Source organism: Pelodiscus sinensis, chromosome 2 (assembly GCF_052426305.1).
Source record: "Pelodiscus sinensis isolate ZL-2025 chromosome 2, ASM5242630v1, whole genome shotgun sequence".
Taxonomy (NCBI): Eukaryota; Metazoa; Chordata; order Testudines; family Trionychidae; genus Pelodiscus; species Pelodiscus sinensis.
This window is the reverse complement of record NC_143053.1, coordinates 121,691,280-121,712,500: the sequence shown is the minus strand read 5'-3', so window position 1 is coordinate 121,712,500 and position 21,221 is coordinate 121,691,280. Positions and strand designations below refer to the sequence as shown.

At 39.1% G+C, this 21,221-nt stretch overlaps 2 protein-coding genes across 2 annotated transcripts in view; one reads left to right on the top strand and one right to left on the bottom strand.

Moving 5' to 3' along the window:
• Positions 1-21,221, bottom strand: part of RNF152 (ring finger protein 152) — a 236,305-nt gene that overhangs the window by 2,114 nt on the left and 212,970 nt on the right. The gene's annotated exons all lie outside the window — the stretch shown is intronic.
• The window catches only part of CDH20 (cadherin 20), a 161,387-nt gene that overhangs the window by 113,651 nt on the left and 26,515 nt on the right, over positions 1-21,221 (top strand). The window contains exons 2-6 of the mRNA XM_075921395.2: positions 3,348-3,728; positions 11,065-11,359; positions 14,680-14,799; positions 16,703-16,870; positions 18,504-18,691. Of these exons, the coding sequence (XP_075777510.2) occupies positions 3,480-3,728; positions 11,065-11,359; positions 14,680-14,799; positions 16,703-16,870; positions 18,504-18,691 (1,020 nt within the window). The 5' untranslated portion in view covers positions 3,348-3,479. The remainder of the gene's footprint in view (positions 1-3,347; positions 3,729-11,064; positions 11,360-14,679; positions 14,800-16,702; positions 16,871-18,503; positions 18,692-21,221) is intronic.

Below are 21,221 nucleotides of genomic sequence, written 5' to 3'. Positions count from 1 at the left end.
AGGTTACAAATTGATAAAAACATTCATGATACATCAGCCACGATTCAGTTTTTATCAAATTCATCAACATTGCCCCCAAAAGTTGCCATTTCTCTCATCTCTTGTTAAACTTTGCACTTCGTGAATGTCTTCTCTGCCACAGGAAAAACAGTGACTGCACTTAACTGTGCTCTGCCTGACTTTTCTAGATTCAGTGCAACACTTCAGGTGGCAATGCTCAAATATTTAAAGGGACAAGCTTCTGACTTGAGTTACACAGCTGCATCTTCCATTTATTTTACAGTGAGTTGGATACTTGTAATTGGGGATAGAGTTTGGACCAAAGAGGGTTAGCATGCCAACATCAGCAACTGTCCTCCCTGAACAATTTATAAAGACCGACCTATTCAATAATCATTCTGACTATAATACATTCATACAATTGAATATTTGTTGTTTATTGTACCTGTTGTGATTGAGACTGGAAGCTCTTCAGAGCATGTTAATTATTTGGCACACTTTACATAAAGCACAACTGATTTTATAATTCCTTAAAAGCTATCATTATATTACAACACTTTATTCTTGTAACTACATGTTGAAAATATTACATTATATTACTTTCCACTTACAAATTTTCTATACAACTGTGCAAAATAATTTTTAATGATTTTAATCCTTTGAAGAGATTCAATTAAGGGAATTTGACAGATATTTCCTGCTGGTTTTTGTTTCCACTGGATGAAACAATTAAATAGGCCTCAGTGATGAAATTAAGTGTGTGTTAGTTAGGTGTCAGAACTGAAAATACATTTGCTAAGGTGTCCATATGTCATCAGAGGGAGGGAACATAGAGTTCTGAAAAAGAACAGCAGAAATATTAGACTTACAGGATGTGCTGAGTATTTTGACAGAGTAAGCTAAGTGCAAAGCCATTGTGTTGAACCCAGCAAGACAGTAGAAGAAAAGATTGCAGCAGTCAATGGCCTGGAGTGAGGTCACCAGCTAATCTGATTTCATGACAGCAAAAGATCCCAGACTGGTGAGAACGTGCCTTCTGATGGAGGTTGGCATTCCTCTGTCTAAATGGGACAAGGAGTCCTGTGGCACCTTATAGACTAATAGATTTATTGGAGCATAAGCTTTCGTGGGCAAAGACTCACTTCACCAGATGCATGTAGTGGAAATTTCCAGAAGCAGGTATAAATATACAGGCCAGAATAAGGCTAGAAATAACGAGGTTAATTCAGTCAGGGAGGGCGAGGCCCACTTCTAGCAGCTGATCTGGAGGTGTGAACACCAAGAAAGGAGAAACTGCTTTTGTACTTGGCTAGCCATTCACAGTCTTTGTTTAATCCTAAATGGATGGTGTCAAATTTGCAGATGAACTGTAGCTCAGCAGTTTCTCTTTGAAGTCTGGTCTTGAAGTTTTTTTGCTGCAGGATGGCTACCTTTAAATCTGCTACTGTGTGTCCAGGGAGATTGAAGTGTTCTCCTACAGGTTTTTGTATATTGTCATTCCTAATAAAACTGATTTGTGTCCATTATTCTTTTGTGTAGGGACTGTCCAGTTTCGCCGATGTATATAGCAGAGGGGCATTTCTGGCACATGATGGCATATATTATATTGGTAGATGTGCTGGTGAATGAACCAATGATGGTGTGGCTGATCTGGTTAGGTCCTGTGATGGTGTCGCTGGTGTAGATATGAGGGCAGAGTTGACACTGAGGTTTGGTGCATGGATTGGTTCCTGAGTTAGAGTTACTATGCTGCGGTGTATAGTTGCTGGTGAGAATTTGTTTCAGGTTCGTGGACTGTCTGTGGATGAGGACTGGCCTGACTCCCAAGGCCTGTACAAATGAGGGATCATTTTCCAGAATGGGTTGTAGATCACTGATGATGCATTGGAGAGGTTTTAGCTGAAGACTGTAGGTGATGGTCAGTGGTGTTCTTTTGGTTTCTTTCTTGGGCTTGTCTTGTAGTAGGAGGCTTATGGGTACATGTCTGGCTCTGTTAATCTGTTTCCTCACTTCCTTGTGCGGGTTTCGTAGTTTCAAGAATGCTTGGTGAAGATCTTGTAGGTGCTGGTTTCTGTCTGAGGGGTTGGAGCAGATGTGGTTGTACCTTAGTGCTTGGCTGTAGACAATGGATCGTGTGGTGTGTCCGGGATGGAAGCTGGAGGCATGAAGGTAGGCATAGCGGTCAGTAGGTTTTCAGTATAGGGAATCTGTCTAAATGGTTTTTTTAGGCTTAGGAAGAAAAAACTGTTAACTTGACTCACTTAGACACATTCCACAGTAGCATGTGACCATCAACACTCTGAAACTTTTTGTGGCTTATATAAAGATTAACTGACCATTAAATTTCTAGAAATGTCATATTAACTGCAGAAATCCGCTCCTCAGAGAGACGGCAAAAGAGTGTGAAACCTGAATTCAAGCAATAGGGGTTTGAAAGAATAATTAAAGTCAGAAATAATTTGCAGTTGCTAGTAATGAAGTTCAAGGTTTGCAATACAGCTAAAGCCAACTGGAACAGAGGTATTAGTTATCATAATTTCCTTCTTTTAAATATTTTCATAGGGCTTCTGATCATAAATATTTCTGAAGTGCAAGCTATTAACACAAAGTGATCAATAATATACTGAAACCCTACAGCTACCTAAGGGTATGTCTACACTACCACCCTAGTTCGAACTAGGGTGGTAATGTAGGCAACCAGAGTTGCAAATGAAGCCCGGGATTTGAATTTCCCAGGCTTCATTTGCATAAAGCCGGGCGCCGCCATTTTTAAATGTCCGCTAGTGCGGACTCCATGCTGCGCGGCTACACGCGGCACGGACTAGGTAGTTCGGACTAGGCTTCCTAGTCTGAACTACCATTACTCCTCGTTCGAAGTCTAGTCCGAACTACCTAGTCTGTGCCGCGTGTAGCCGCGCAGCATGGAGTCCGCACTAGCGGACATTTAAAAATGGCGGTGCCCGGCTTTATGCAAATGAATCCCAGGAAATTCAAATCCCGGGCTTCATTTGCAACTCCGGTTGCCTACATTACCACCCTAGTTCGAACTAGGGTGGTAGTGTAGACATACCCCAACTTAGCAAAATAGAGAACTCTTACCAACTAACTATATCCCACTGGTGATTGCTTCTGCACATGCAGTGCTGCAACTAATAAAGTAATAGGTTGACTTTGTTTAGGATATGTATACCCTTGTATCAGATGTGGAAGACTGAATGTTTTACACCAAATTGGTCTTTTGTGAAAAAAGATGCTCTCTCTACCTAATGATCTCATGATATTACTTTCTGGTTAAAAATGTTCTATATGGCTATAGTTTTTACTGTAGATTTTCTTCAACTTTACAGGAGACCATTATCCTTAAAGCTGTCAGCTCCAGTCAAAGTCTCTCTTGGAAGTTCCAAAGGGCCTACCTTTTCCTTCCTGAAAAACCCAACCTGTGGTGGTTTGACTTAAAAAAAACCACACTTCTTAAACAGATGTGGACTTCAGATACAATGAGCAATGCAAAGAACTGGCTTGGACTTGGTGTGTCCTTATATTTTTGGGGGCTGATGGACCTTACTACACTTGCACTGTCTGGAAGTGCCAGGCCACTCACCAAAAGCCAGGAAGATAACTTGTCAGACAAGCTGCTACTGCACCAGCGAATGAAGAGGAGCTGGGTCTGGAACCAGTTCTTTGTTCTTGAAGAATACACTGGAACCGATCCATTATATGTTGGCAAGGTAAGAACTATAAAATCAGAGGGAGCGGGGATATCGAATACAGAGAGTGTGAAATGTAACAAAACATGAAGTTTCCTCAAGTACCTATTTATACTTTTCTGCTGGCAATGAATCTGTCCACATTTAATTTTCTTCGGCTCCGGAGAGCTTTTGACTGGTGTCACCATGAACTTGGAAGAATGTCTGTTTCAAGAAGGTGTCAATGTGTTTGCCTATTACAGAAAGATCCACTGTAACAATTATCAATGTAATTGGGATAGCAGTATAAAAATCTGCAACAGTCTTTCTAGGGACCACTACAATGCCAAGGCAAAGTAAGGTTATATTGACATTTGAGGATTAGGGAAGAAAGAGAGAGCTTTGTGATCATGCTACTGTCTGTTATCAAATTTGGTGTTAAATTTGAAATCTGCAATCAAATAAGAATAACCAGTGGCTTTTGAAAAGGAAGACTTCAAATGATTTTCTGTAAGCTTCTGGGGTCTGAGTCTCCTCTTATGTATACTGGTTTTAACACAGAGTAATTATATTGACTGAAATGCAGCTAATACCTGATTTATACTAGTAGAGAATAGGTCCTTAAATTCAAAGATACAGAACCTGATTCTCCATTAACCTGCACTTTTTTAATCTATTCCACCAGTTCAAAGCCAATGTAAAGCAGATGTAAAATGCTATTAAATCCACCTAATAGTATTTTGCACTCTGCAATGGTGCATGTGGATACACAAAGCTACAGGCTAATAGAGAAACAAGCCTGAGATGTTTTGAGTCACCGTTTACCTTTTGTCACACACTATAACCTACCCTTTCTGATCCATTTTCCCATTGCTTATCAAGACTGTGAGGTGGATGAAATAATTTTGACCCTGATATTTTAGAAGTTTCAGCAACTACCTTGCTTCCAACATACATTGATTGCAGTTGTAATTATAGCTTGAACAATAGTTACGGTTTCCACACATGAAGATGATCAGATTCAAGTTATGAGCACCAAAAAATACAAATAAATATGATACATTAATAGATGGTAAGTATACAAATATAAAGATTATCTTAGATTACATTATCTTTTTTACCCACATCATGATGTTTTGACATTCTGTATTAGGAACTAGTGAAAATCACACATCTGTGGTTCATTCTTTTCTTCTAAGTGGTGCATATTAGCAAATAAAATTTCAAAAGTTGAGGGGCCTGCTTTTGAATTAATTTATAACTCTGTACGGCTGTCAGTTACACTGGCGGAAAATCAAAATAATTTCACTAGCTTCAGCAGAGTTTTTCCTGATTAGCTGTTAGTCTGACAAACACCAAAGGCAGTCCCATTGACTTCTCTGTATTGACACTGGCATAAATGAACCCAGCTTGAATGTCTCATCATTTTGGATTCTTCATGCTGCCTAACTTTTCTGTTCTTCAGTTCCATTTCTCTTGGAGTATAAAGAGTTAATATTTAATTCCTCTGCAAATCTTTGTTGAAGAATAGGGGACTTTTTTTTTCTCAGATACACCAGTGCATCATGAAGTTATTTCAGATCTGCACTGGACAGTTGGAGCAGAATATGGGTGTACATGAATATATAAAACTAGTTAATATTTTTTTTGGGGGGGTGGAGTGGGGAGGGAACAGGTTGTGTAATCCACTGCATAAATGTATTTAAATGTAAAAAATTGCAGGCAAAATCCTCAGATGATCAGAGTTCCCATTCAGCACATCTGAGGAAACTGTGGCAAAGATAACTCTGTGTCACCTTCCTTTTTGCATTTATCTTAGGATCTGTTCTTGACACAACTCACTGGAGACTCGGGGCTACTCCAATGTGTGCCCTACACATTGGCCCCCTCTTTATCTTTCTGGTGGCCAGGGATTGCTGCAGTACACATATTTTGGCAACACTCTCTCCCTAAAGGAAGGGGGAAGAGTTCAATGCAAAAAGATGGTTATATTGACTTATATCATGAAGAATTCCCGGTAACAGGGAAATCCCTTGGCTGCTGCTTTAGAGCAGTGTTCTAGTCTCCTTTGAGCCACTGGAGCAGCACTGAGGAGACTTAACTTACACTGTGGATTGTGTTTTCTATGGAAAATGTGCCTTATAGTTAACTGAGAATTATAGAGAAAGTATCTTTTGGGCGAGAAAAGGAAAAGATTCTCCCAGGCTTTAGTCAGCATATTACTTACTGTTTTCTCTGTTGCTTGAAGTTGTCATTTAGGGTGTGTCTACACAGCACCCATAGCTCAAAATAAGCTACACAATTTCAGCTATGCAAATTGCAAACCTTATCTCAAGTCAATTTTGAAATAGCTTATTTTGTTATTTGGCACTGTCTACACAGAGCCAAATTTTGAAATAACCTGCTATTCCAAAATATCCCTTACTCTTTGTGGAATGAAGTTTACAGGGACCTCAGAAAAGCGAATCCATTATATTTTGAAATAATGGGCTTGCTGTTAAGATGCGGGATAGCTATTTGGTACCTCTGGAATCCCGAAATAGCGTTGCGGTGTAGATGTAGCCTTAGAGGTTAATTTCAAAGTGTTAAATAATGTTTTAACTGCATGACTCCCATTAAAGTTAGATAGAGGTTAGTGGCCAGTGTGATCAATTAGGCTCACAAAAACGCATCTTCAGTGTCAGGTTTTTTCTCACTTCATCCAGCAGCCTAGACTGCTCTAGCATTTGAACTCTGATTCTAGAGGAGTTTAAGGTTTGCTTCTTTGCATGTACTACTGCTCCCCACCCCTGTGCTAGAAATTAAGAGGTATTTGAGCCTGACAGCTGAACAAATGTAGAAGGGAGTGGCCAGGTCACAAGATACTCTCACTTTGTGATCCAGTGCATCAACACAGCACAATTACAGTTCCTCCCAGAGCCCCTGTACACACTAGCCTCCCTCAAAGAGATGGAAGGGGCAGGGAGGTTTTAAGGCATGTTCCAATATAATGGATCTGGACAGGCGCATAAGAGAACGCACACTATGCTCTCTGAGGCATGGTTCCTTGCCTTAAATATTTCCAGAGATGATTTCTCACTGCTACATATGTTGGGTTATCAGTGAGCTTCCCAATAGGTTTTACCATCCTGCCCAAAGGAGGTTACTCAGACTTTCAAAGGAGGTTAGTTCATGCTTTCTCAGGGACAACCTGCTTCATCCCTCTGACACCTCATCTTTTACTATGTCGAGAAAAATCCAAATAAATTCCTCCCCACTCCAAGCCTGCCACATGGCTGCATCATGATGCAGTAACCATAGGGCCGTCCCAACATATAGCTAGATTTTCTTTCCTTTACAGTCACTGCTACACTGTATACACCTATTTGTAAAACTGCAGTGTTAGAGGATTTGGTTTGTTACTGCCGTAATTTGAGCATCCAACTCTGCAATGATGAAATCTATTAGATTTTTATTATAGCCCGGAATGATAGGACCTTTGCTTTAGAAATGCAAAACACGTTGCTGAAGAAATCTCAGTTTCTTCCCACTTTTCCCCCAACACACACAATTCATTTTTATGCTCTTCCTCTTTGCTCTGTCTGGAAACAATAGGATACGTGATAAGTAATACTAACAGCTGTTTTGCAGCATAACAGCTAGCCTGCTTGGGACACAGTACTTTTAACACACAACTGTAGAGTAAGAAGCACCCTATTATCCTAACATTGTTATTAATTTTCCAAATTTAAACCACTGATTTCAGATAGGATTGTGTAGAGTAGTTATAATTTAGCAGTGAATTGACTCAGTCTATTTTTCAAGTCTCTTGAACATTGCAGTGCAGTTTCCTATGTCTCATTTTATTTACTATTTAATTATGTATCTTATTAATACACCAGCAACATCTCTTTTTCTCTGCCATATCTTTACTATCCCAATCCATTGTGAAAGCTGCACCTACTCATGAGGTCGTGCTCAGTCACTAACCCACAATGCCAAACACCTTAAAAGAGTAGGAAGTGGCTAAGTAGCTCAGAATCAAATTTTCCTTCTCCTGGAAAAGTCCCATTTACTAGCTCCTAGACTGATATTCTCCGAGTTACATGTTTGTTGGGCAAATGGTGATAACCAGTGTTTCTGAATTAACCACAAGATGTATTAGTTTGGAGGGTGGCATCTGTGTGACGTAATACATATAGGTCATCTGAATTTGACTGCTCTGTTGATGCTGAATGTAACTGGTTCTCTTCTTCTCCTCCTATTTAACAGATGCGTTAGCTCTGAAATGCTAGTGTTCCAGTGCAATGTCAAGGCTCCAAGGAATATTCACCGATTCCGCAGTAGACATAGCAGAGACCAGCAGCAAAGGGGTTAAATGAAATATCAGTTATCCAGACAAATTCACCATCACCATCTGTACTGTTAGGGTTTTTTTCAGCCATTTCAGCATATAATAAAAGGCTCCAGCTGAGTTTTTAAAAAAGTCATGATTCAAAGTAAAGCCAATGGAGGATTTTTAAAATATGCTTTAATACTTTTTAAAAATATAGTAGCTACATTTTTAATATATTTTTCACATTTTGACGTGGATTAGATTCTAAACAATATCTACTGGCTCCACAATGTAATTTCAATCTCCCTTAAAGGAAAAGCTACTGATTGTTTAGAATACATAAGTTAGCTAAATAGAGATCTACCAGTTTTGTGGTGGCACTTCAATTACGGATGCAGCTTTGCTGAAACCACAGCACAATCTAGTTCTCATCTAAAATAATGTAAAATGTCTACTGAATTCTACAGGGGTAACATCCAGGTTTGCATAGGTCACATGTGGTTCTTTGACAGATTAGGGAGAAAAATAGCCTCCAGAAAGTCACAGAATCATAGGGCCAAATCCACAGCTGAGCACAAATTGTCATACCTCAGTTAAAGCAACTTACAATAGATGAGAGTCTGGCCAATAGGAACATGAAACAGATAGGTCATATAAAGTGACTTCTTCCGTCCCCCAACAAATCTGAGAGGGTTTTGTACTGAAATCAGAGATTATTTTATTATCTCTATTTGTAGAATTTTTGTCAGTTTAATTTTAAATGTCCTTGAGATCAGATTCTATAATTTTCCTGAGGAGCGTATTCCATTTTATCCACTAATAAATCTCACCATTGGAACTTGGTTCCTGCTTTTCAACTTAAATTTCTTCTTTATTAATTTCATGCTATTACTCCTATTTATATCCCTTTTACTATTCTAAACAATTCCTCTATGACATTGATTTTAGGTGGAGTTCAATCCACTAGGCCAATGCTGCTCCTGTTGGTCACAATTCAGAGAGGTAGTTAAGCAGCCCTCCCCATCAAAATACTTATACATGTGTAAAGTTTAAAAAGTGCCTAACTACTTTGCTGAAGCTGCGCTTTTATGCCCACCATTGTTTGTTCATCCACCAGTATTGCAAATATATCATAAAAGCAATCAGGCTTGACATACAAAAGTTATTCTTTTTCAATTCATTCTAATTATTGCTTACAATTCTATTATCTTCCAGATGCTTAGGATGTGATCTAATGTGTGTCATTGATTTCAGTTGACATTGGATCAGGCCATAAATCCCCAATCCAGCAAAGCATTTATGAATGTGCTTAAATTAAAATTAAGAGTTTTGTTTGATTTTAGTATGTGTTCTCTTATTTCACTAGGGTTAGATGTTTCGCAGAATGGCAATTACCAAGTGACTTTGTACCGGCTTTTGAAGATAATTAGTACAACATTTACTTTTCTTCTATATTAGTTTGTGTCCCTAGTTATCCGCGAATTTACCAATCACGCCGTAAATGCATTTGCTAATTCTATTTAGAATGCTGGGGTGCTTTTAAAACCCACTGGCCTATGCGTTCTTAAATGTTCGAAGCTGCCTGCTTTTCCTGCTCTTTATTAATGGAGACAAAGCAAGAAAGGCAATAGCTTTTATTTCTGCTGTTTACGAGAAGTGCTCGGTGGAGCTCTAACACTCATCTCTTTCACCAACAGGAGACTTTGTCCAATTACTGCATTCACCTTGTCTTTTTCATATCCTGGGACCCACATGGCTACAACACTGCAAGCAGCTATCATCGTAGCTACTTTTTACCACTTGCCTCATTACCTAACTACCCAACTTTTTTGTCATTAGAGACACTTTTTTTAAAGGTCTGCAACACAGTAATTTTGAGAAGTCATTTGTTCCATTTCACTCCTTATTCACTAATTGACAGAGAGCTTGTCTACATGGCAAGTTACTGCCCAGGAAGCCAAGCTATATCCAAAGAACTAGCTCTGCCATGACATCCCATGCAGACATGGGCACAGCACACTGGAAATCCTGCAGTGCTGCTTGGCAAAATTTTAGTATGCTGTAGAAGTGTCCATTGCTCCATGGTAAATTGGTGCACTATGAAGTCACACCCCAGCTTGCTCTACAGTAACTTGCTGTACAGAGAAGCCCTTGCGGCATTTTCTCTCTAGTCCAACATTTCTGTTGCCCATGGTCTGTTTTATAAGAAATATTCTCACTCCTTTTAATCTTCTTTACACAGTGTAAAGTCAGTTTTTTGTCCATATCTTTTCTGACACCTTAACTCAGAGGTCCCCAAACTGTGGGGTATGCCCTTTATGGAATTGCAGAAGAATGTTTAGGGCCCAGACCAGTCTCCACTGGGGGGATTAATGCAGAAAGCACTGTCCACCCCACTCTGTTCCCACCTCAGCCCCACACTTAGCTGTGCCCTAAGCCTCGGCTCCCAATCATAGTATGGCTGCAGCTCTGCTTCTGGCCCTGGCCATGTCCCCAGGCCCAGCTCTAGCCCCTTCCCCTGCCTCAGCCCATGACTGCAGCTCTGTTCTCCACCCCAGACTGCCCTCAGTTGCAGCCCCACACTTGGCCCACTTACCCCATCCTCCTCTCCTTACTCTAGAAACCATGGCCTCACTCCCTGCAGTGCTTGGGGGTAGGGGGTGAGGGTAAAGGGTGGCATGACCCTGAAAAGTTTGGTGACTACTCTCTTACATTATTGTAGGCCTTTATGTGAAGCCCATTGAAGTCAGTAAAATGACTCCCGCTGATTTCTACGAGCTTTGAATCAAGCCCCAATAGCATTCTTGTTTGGTTGCCTCCTCCTTTTTCCACAGTGCAGTTTTGAGGTTGGAACTGGATGGGAGGTTAACCTCAACTTCATGTGTCTGCAGTATACATTATTTGCATCCTTTATATTAAACAACGGCAAAGAAAAAAGTTTCTAAAACCAGTAGGTTGATTTCAACAGTGACACCAAAATGTTCTGAGCACTAATTTTCAAATCAGTGTTCACCACATACATTCCATGCTAGTATCCTGAACAGATCATGTTACATTTTGCAGCTCCATTCCGATATGGATCGAGGAGATGGATCAATCAAATACATTCTCTCAGGAGAAGGAGCTGGCATTGTATTTACGATTGATGATACTACTGGGGATATTCATGCCATTCAGAGATTGGACCGAGAGGAAAGGTCCCAATATACCCTGAGGGCTCAGGCCCTGGACAGACGGACAGGCAGGCCAATGGAACCAGAATCAGAGTTTATCATCAAAATCCAAGACATCAATGACAATGAACCCAAGTTCCTGGATGGACCTTATGTAGCCTCCGTTCCAGAAATGTCACCAGTAGGTAAGGTTGATTTAAGAACATAACTTTGATTTTGAGTAAATTATAAGAAAGCAGCAATACACCAAAATCACCCCACCCTTTTGTCCTCTGCTTTAGTTTCTTTGTTCTGCAGCTTCCGTAGAAACATCTCTAGTTACTGCAGAGCGAGTGTACTTGGTTTACTTCACCAGTTGCTGGCCCCACCAAGCACAGGAGGCATGTCAAGGGAAAGATGGGGGCAGGGAAGGGAATAACTCAGATGTACTGTGCTCTGACAAGCTGTATGTATGTAAGGGCCTCTTGGTCACCCACTATAAGCCAATGAAGGTTACAGCAACTCTGAGCCTGATCTAGCTTATATCAGAAGCTGGAACTGCCCACAGTATTAAATGTGTGCAAAGGTAACTTTAAGCCACTTTCACTCCCACTCCTTTCTGCTCCTATACCAAGCTTAGCTCAGTGGATTCAAATAGCTGACCAAATGTGTTTTATGTTGTTAGAGTGGGAATCAAGGAAGCGTGTATTGGATTTTCTGGGACTTGAGCAAGTAAAATGTCTAATAAATATGGGAGGGGGTGGGGATTTCCAAATCTGTCAATTTTTCATTTCTTTGGAAGAAACAGTTGTTTTGTGGTGACATAATACTGACCGATGATACAAAATAACTCATGGGGTGTGTGCTTTCAGGCAGGGCAGAGCACTACACAGTCTACGAGCACCACCCTCAGGCAGGGCAGAGCTCCAAACAGTCTGATTTCCTAGCTCCAGTACATAGTAGACAAATGCATGCCTCTTGCAGTAGGTGGGGAGGCTTTCACCTCTGGCATGGAGTTGGTGGCAGGGTCAGCTGGGAGACCCAGGACCACCCTACATCACAATGTCCCTGGCCAAAGCAGTAACAGTGGCAGAATTTTACTCTGCTGAGTCAGTGGGGATCTAGTTGAAACACGCTAACCTGGATGATACAGGCAACAACATAACTGGATACAGTTTGATGACTGGGCTACTTTCTTAATTACCGATATGATTTACTGTGTTGGTGTCATCCTCCATCTTCCCAGGTACATGACTGATGAGTTCTATCATAGCTAGGCATCTCCTTGGGGCAGTCACCTGGTCACCTGATTATGCCACTGAACCCACCTGTCTTCCTTCTGGGGCTCCCCTCCACACTGTTGTGCTGGGCCAGAAACTCTGGTCTCCATCAATCAAGGCACAGAGTTGGGTAACAGCCCCCCAACTCTGGGAGGGAATGTCTACACTACCCTCCTAGTTCGAACTAGCAGGGTAATGTAGGCATACCGCACTTGCAAATGAAGCCCAGGATTTGAATCTCCCGGGCTTCATTTGCATAAGCGGGGAGCTGCCATTTTTAAAACCCCGCTGGTTCGAACCCCATGCAGCGCGGCTACACGGGGCACGAACTAGGTAGTTCGAACTAGGCTTCCTAGTTCGAACTACCGTTACTCTTCATTTCACTAGGCTTATGAATGTGAATATGCATAACTTGAAGACATTTTAGGCAAAGTGCATCATGTAACACGTTTAAAAAAGTACAGTCTGCTGAATATGTATATTCAATTTTTGTGTAGGTATCATTCTTGTATGTCAAATTAGAAATATTAAGTGGACACCTGTTTGATTAATATAGGTCTTTCAGAGAACGCCGTAAGTGGTACTTAAGAACTTAATGGCACAGTGTGCAAGGTAACAATCTGTAAATAGTTTTGTTTTTCCTGCAAGACCAAACTGTGGTTCATCTTAGAAAGATGTGACCCTACCACCTGGGGCTGGAATACACAAAAATAGAATATACATATTCAGCAGACTGTACTTTTTTAAACGTGTTACATGATGCACTTTGCCTAAAATGTCTTCAAGTTATGCATATTCACTTTCATAAGCCTAGTTTCATAAAGCAAGGGGGTGGGGGGATACATAACAACTAATGGTAATGCCAGCAATTCTTCATAGTTCTGCATAATTCTTAGGCAGCTCCAGCAAGTTCTAAGCACGCTTTGGGCTCCAGCCCCAGCAAAAGGTAGGAAGGATCTATCTCTTCCAGTAAGTCCAACCCAACTGAGCTGCAGGGCTCACATTTTATATATCTTGTCATGCCCCTCTGCTTCTGGCAGGATGGGTTTGGGTGTCCTGATGCCACCCAGCAGGAGATGGGTGAGGATTCCTTCATTTCAATCTCTGAGGAAGGCTATGTGCCCTCACTACAAGGGCACACATTCAATGGACTAAAAACTGGCTGATAGGGCTCAAAATGTAATTGTACATAGAGAATCATCATCAAACAAATTTGCTTCCAGTGAGGTCCTGCAGGGATCAGTCTGTAGCCTTATACTATGTAACATTTTTATCAATGACCTGGAAGAAAACATAAAAGCATCACTGAGAAAGTTTGTAGACAAATATTGGGGGAGTGGTACATAATGAAAAGAGTAAGTTACTGATTCAGAATGATCTGCATTGCTGATACACTGGATTCAAGTAAACAGGATGCATTTTAATTTGGCTAAATATAAATGACCTAGGAACAAAGAATGGGGGATGCAGAATGGGGAACTCTATCCTGGAAAGCAGTAACTCTGAAAATGATCTGGGAGTAGGTGAGCATAATCAGCTGAATGTGAGAGCTACATGTGATACCGTGGCCAAAAGAGCTAATGTGATCCAGGGATGCATAAACAGGGGCATCTCCATTAGGAGAAATGATTTAGCATCTATATTTGGAAGTGGTGCAACCACTGCTGGAATACGGTTTCCACAATTCAAGAAAGATACTGAAAACTTGGAAAAGATTCAGAGAAAAGCCATGAGAATGACTAAGGAATTAGGAGACATGCCTTATAGTGATTGAGTCAAAGAGCTCACTCTGTTTCTCATAACAAAGAGGTTTGGGTTGAATTGATGACTGTCTGTAAGGATCTATTTGGAGAACAAATATTTAATAATGGGCTCTTTAGTCTAGAAAAATGATTCAATCGTTGGAAGTTGAAGCTAGACAAATACAAACTAGAAATAAGTCATTCATTTTTAACAGTTAGGGTAATTTACTACAGGGCTAGTTTACCAACACTCATGGTGGATTCGCCATCACCGACAATTTTTAAATCATAATTGAATGCTTTTCTAAAAATATGTGCTCTATGAATTATTTTGTGGAACTTTCTGTGGTCTATGTTAGACTAGAGATCAGAGTAGGCTGGTTTTGGCCTTGTAATCCATTAATCTATTAGATTATTTATTATGCATTAAAGCTGGTTACACCTGTATTCTTTTCTTTCCAGCTGTGAAATTAATAAGGTCTGATCTGTTTGGGTTTTTTTCAGGCACCTCTGTTATCCAGGTGACTGCAACAGATGCTGATGATCCAACTTACGGGAACAGTGCCAGAGTAGTCTACAGTATTCTCCAGGGGCAACCATATTTCTCTGTGGATTCCAGAACAGGTATTTTATTTCAACAAGGAATCAACCTAGTAGTATGACTTCTCCTAGTTTTCATTCACTATGCACCACATTATTCCTCAAGAAAAACCCCATGAGTGTTAAACACCAGATGGACACAGAAAAACACCAGATGGACACAAGAGAACAAAACTATTGGGGCAGAAAGAGAGTTAAAAAGACAAAACATGCTCCCCAAGTCTTATTTCTGTATATAAAAGCCAGCCTACAACAGTTTTATGTTGGAAGTTAAGTGTCATTGTAATAGAGTTCTTCAGAGCAAGAATGTGCTCTCTGTAGTAGCATAGTCATCTATATTTCCAAATTCTGCGTTACTGGAGTTGGGTTTATTCTGTGCTGTTACTATTCTTGTGGGCTATCATTTCAATAAAGTCTTTTAGATCTGGTTATTCACAAATGTAGGTGTAAAAAAATCTTTTAAGAAAGTACAAGCAAGCAAATGCAGTTATCTGGAGTAGTTCTACCGAAGGGCATATTTATTAGTAGCCCTAGGTTCATGTACAGGACACTATCTGCATATAACATAACCAAAATGTCTGTCCTAGGAGGAATCTTACATTTTTGACAATTCCCAGAGGCCAACTATAGTGTTAAGGTCAGAAACTCATGAGAGAATATTTATTGTTAAACCCTTGGGGAATAAAATAAAAAGAAATGGAATATAACTCACTTTTGAAAGTTATCAGTATATGACACATGCCCATTATCCATAAACCATAGAATGAGTAAGCCTTAATCATTATTATTTTCAGATACTTAAGGATTTCTAAGAGGGTGATGTGAGGGCATGTGCTGTATAAAGGGGCAGAGAGAGGACACAGTCTATAAAGTATTCAAACACACAGGGCCATTTTGCAAAGATGCTAAGCACTTTCACATTCCAGTAGGAATTGAAGATCCTCAGCACTTAATAGGCAGTGTTCAATTTCTTGCAGAATCAGGCTCATAAAAACTGCAGGTGGCAACATTTAAACAGTGCACTTGTGAATTGTTTGCATTACTCTCTATTTCTTCCTTAGTATACAGGATGATAGTTGCCACTGCAGTATCATTTTGCTGCTGTTTTGTTAAGCCTCACACATTGTGTGTCTACTAAAAGTAACGACTAAAACACGCCTTTGTTTCTCAGGGTTATTGAACATAGTCATTGGAATGGAAGAATTCAGGAAGGGCAATCAGGTATTAAAAAAATGAAAAAAGAAAAATCAGCCAATAGACCTTAGGTCTTAAAAAAGAGGAAGGGGGGTGATGAGGTGGGGATGAAAATAGCCTAAATAAATAAGAGGTTACACTACCAGAATCCCTGAGGCAGTAGACACAGAGAGCCAAGGAAGAATTATCTAAAAGTCCAGAGAGCTATAGCCTTGAGTTTCTGCTTTTATAACCAAAAGCACAAGTCTGCTTTAGTGAGTCAGCAAAGGCAGTAATTGCATCTGATGGCTCTTTGCAGACTCTATCAGAGAAGTACTGCTGCCACCTCATGTTCTTTTTCAGTAATGTTACCATAAAACAGACTGCATTGAACTGTGATTTTTTTTGCGTGATTACCAATAGCAATTTCTGTGCTCCACAACCCTGAGGTGTACATTACAAAATAAATGATGTATCTTTTTAATAGAATATCCATAGGAGACAAAATAGAGACTGAGGGCTATATTTTGTTCTCATTTACATTGGAGTTGATGTAGATTAAGTACATTGGCTTCATTTGAATCGCTCTACATCTACACTGGTGTGATTGAGAGCAGAGTGTGGCCCCGTTCTTTTAAATTAGGAGCAATAGTGTGTGGTTATATTTTATTAAAACTAGCTCTATCTTATTTCAAGTATTGTTCAGACAGAATTTCTTTTGTGTCCTAAAACCTTTTGAAAAAAAATCTTACAGGCTTAATTAGGACAGCTCTAATGAACATGGACAGAGAAGCAAAAGATTATTATGAAGTTATTATCCAGGCCAAGGATATGGGTGGACAGCTGGGAGGGTTAGCTGGGACAACCACAGTCAACATCACCCTCTCTGATGTCAATGACAATCCACCCAGATTTCCACAGAGTGAGTATCTGCTGAATTACAATGTTGCTGAAGAGGGAAGATGGGTTGGAATACTTGCATGATGAATATCTGCACCTACTTTGACCTTTTCAAATTGAATCAATCTATGGCTATAGGAGAGTGCAAAACAATTTTCCCATCCCACTGCAAGTTTTTTAAAAATTACAGTCTCAAAACAGGCTGCAAAATCAAAATCTCAAAAAAATTCTGAAAGCAGATCATCCAAAACAAATATCAAATCTTCTTGTTATTTCAATAAATTCAAAACATGTGAAAAGATTTTTCAAATTGGAAAACCAGTTTTAGTTTAGACAAACTGATATTTTCCAAGCCAAAAAAGAAATCTTGACCAATTATGTTATGTCCTTGACCTCTTTTTTACATGTATGGTTTTATTTTCTTTTTAAATTTAGGATATCCAAGGCTTCCATTTATCCCTAGATCAGATACTGCAAGCTTTTCCCAAGCATGTTTCCATATACTGATTTTTTTCCTCATTCTTAGCATGGAAGTATGTCTGTTTCCAGGGGGTTGGGAAAGAAGACAGAAAGTTATTTAATCCAGCAATTCAATTTAGCCTCTCCTTTTTATGAAAAAAATAGTATGTTATTTTTGAAGAAAAAGTATGGAACAGTTTTGCATGCAAATTTCCCCAGTAAAAGTCAAAGTGAACTCACCAAAATATATTTAAATTCTAAGGCAAATAATGCTCTGAGTTACTCCAGTGTAAATCTGATTTCAGAAACTTTTGTTTGGATTTACACTAGTGTTACCCAAGGCAAGATTTAGCCAATTATGCTACCTCCTAATAGCCTGAATCTAAGCAAAGTCCACTGAAGTCAATGGAAAGACTCCCTTTAACTTCAGAGGGCTTGAGCAATGTACATATTTTCTTAGACTAACAGCTGATAACTCCAGTTATTTATAATATTGTCAACACTTTTGTCTGTTCCTTTTTTTCCCCTCTTCCCCTTTACATACTCTGCTTTGCTAAAACTGAATTCAGCTGAAGGCACCCTCCAGCAAAACCATCATTGTATTTTGCTTTTTATTTTCTTCCTTTTCTTCCCCTTCTTCCTTGATACATGTCATTGAATCCATTTTTATTTTTAAAACAACATCAGGAAAAATGGTAATAAAGGGCATCAGGCCCCATCACTCATGCTGTCCTTTAGAACAGCACTACATGAACAATCTAGTTGAGAGACTGTTCAAGCATGGAGCTGAGCTAGCTTGGCAGGTAATACCATAAGCACAGTATTAGTGCTTTTCTTTTTTTAAAAAAACTACTTTATTAAATTGAAGTTTTCTCTTTCCCCAGGCCTGCTTTTAAAGCAAATCAGTTATGCACTAACTCTGCTCTCATTTCATTTTGAGTTGCAGTTGGAAGCACTGGTATTTTGATGAGAGTCACTTAAATATGCCCTAACAGGCAGATTACTGAAACTGAGCGAGGCAAATCCAAATTAGCAATGGCTTCCTAAATGGGGATGACCTTTTGCTTTTCAGCCTGGAAAAAAAGCACCTGGCCCTCTCTTCAGACTGCAGGATTTGACGACTCTGGCCAGTCCTCTGAATTCCTGTACAGTTTTTATTCCAGTCATGTGTTTTTCCCTTCCACTTCTCTTGCCAGAACATTATCAGATGAGTGTGCTGGAGTCCGCTCCAGTCAGCTCCACAGTGGGTCGTATTGTTGCTAAAGACCTGGATGAAGGCATTAATGCTGAAATGAAATACAGTTTTGTGGATGGAGATGGACTGGATGACTTTGACATTAGCACTGATCCTAATTACCAAGTTGGCATAATAACTGTGAGAAAGGTAGTACGTTTTCTTTTTATTTCCACTTATACAGCTAGCAGTTCTGGTTACATTTCATTGGTGCGATATTCTGTAATGGCTGCTATAACTTGGTTCCCATTACATTACATGATAAAACTTATTTCCTGTTATGAAACACCATTTCTTTAACAGTCTTTGCTAAAATATGAAAGCAGGTTATATTCTCGAGAGGAAAAGAACCTAAAGAATATATAGTGATACAAATAAATATGTATTATATTGTCTTTTCCCACCAGAAAAACGTCCCAGTTCACTATTTATTCATGTAAATAACATTTGTAGCTTAATTACACAACAGAGAGAGAGATCTGATCAATATTTGCTTTTTTACTGAAGACATTTTTCATGCTAGTGTCCCATATACAATAATAAAGCAAGTCAAAGAATTATTTATAAACCAATAAAAACCAGGAAGTTCCATGAACACTAATTAGGTTAATGGAAACTATGAAATTGCTAATATTTTGTACTAGTGGTTACACAGAAAGGAATATAATATTTTGTTCAGAGTTTCTCCTGGAGGATATTTATTCTCCAATTTAATGTTAGCAGTTGAACTCTCTTTCAAGATTATGATGCTGTTATACTTTTTCCTAAGCATATCTAATGCATTGATAAATGAAACTTGTTCTCTGTTTAAATAACTGGAGCCAAAATCATCCACTAAAATAGAGCAACACAAAGGATGGATTTGAACCTCTTTTCCAAATTACTGTACCTCTTTCAGGAGTGTCTTGTGTCCCCAAGTTTCACTTAACTTAAAAACTACTTACTTACAAAATCTGACATAACACAAAAGTATCACAGCACACTATTACTGAAAAATTGCTTTCTTTCTCATTTTTACTATAATTACAAAATACATTGATTGGAATGTAAATATTGTGTATATGTTTCAGAGTGTGGTGTCTATAGAGCATTATAAACAAGTCACTGTATGAAATTTTAGTTTGTACAGACTTCGCTAGTACTTTTTATGTAGCCTGTTGTAGCTGGATGTAGCTTATGTAGCTGGATAAGTTGATGCACATGCACACACGCACAGGACCTCTGGGTACTACCCAGTTGCGAACCAATACTCTAGCTCTTTTGGTCAGGATTCAGCAAAGTATTTAATCAAGTGTTTAAGCATAAGTATGCAGTACTATGAAAGATTCAACATAGAACATACCAAATGAGAAAAATATCTAATACCAACACAATCAAGTAGACCTCACTGTAGACTACTAGAGGTGTGTATGTTTGTAAAACTCTGTATGTACCCATGGCATCTGAGAAGATTATTTACTTGTTTATAGCCACGCTCCAGACTGTGGAAAAGTTCTCATTTAGATCAAGATTTCAAACTCTCAAGGACACAGAAGTGATTAACTGTGTGTGTTGCTTCTGACCATTGTAGAGCTGCAAAGTTTGTATCCAGAATGCAGCTCTTTTAATTTTGTTTTGGACCTATCTTTAATAACCAAAATGTGGTCAGTATATTAACAACAAAGAATTTAGATATCCTGTCACACTATTAACAGATTCAGTCTAACATATTTGTAGTGCAACCTAAACAGTGGAGTCAATTAAACAGGAATTTCATGAGGCCAAATGAGTCCAGCATCTGAGGTAAAAGTTTGAGAGTAATAAAAATCCAAAACTGTTGTAATGCAGACAGCCAATGATGCATGCAGCTACACTGAACAAGTCACTTAAACCCCTAGTGCATCAACCCAGCTGTAAAACTGGATTAAAAAGTCACTGTGGATAAATTTCAGAAAGCCTGGAGTCAAGTTCATTCCAGATAATTTCTCAGATGTTTTAAAATTGATCTGAACTTTTTTATCTATAAAACTGATCTGGAAATTAATTTAAAACAGACATCCTTTCTGGCCCTACGACATCACTGAAAACCAGATGATTCATATGAACAGAGAAGAGGGTCAAATCTATAGTCCTACTTAGACCTTTATTAGGCAAAATTATTATCGGCTTCAACTGGAGTTTTGTCAAATGAAGACTATGACCAGGCCTGAGTAACCAGCTACTTGATACAACAGTGATGAGCAGCAATTAAATAAATAGTGGATCAAATTTTTTGAAACAGAAATATTTTAAATTGGAAAAACAAACTTTTATCCAAATTAAAAATTTTCACCAAATAGTACATGCATCTGACGAAGTGGGTCTTTGCCCACGAAAGCTTATGCTCCTACACTTCATTTAGTCTATAAGGTGCTGCAGGACTCCTCGCCGCTTTTGCAGATTCAGACTAACACGACTACCCCTCTGATACTTGACACCAAATAGTTGTTTTCTTTAAATCTATCCAGCAACCTTATATGAACATCAAAGCCTGTTAGCAGGGCTAGATTAAGACATTCTGAGTCCCTACGATATGTCAAGTTTAAGAGGCCCCATAAAATTACCAGAAAAAGTATATTGTAACAAAAAAGACAAAAATAGAAATAATAAAGTTTTATATTTGTATGTATACCTATACATAGGCATACAGGAGATGTAACTA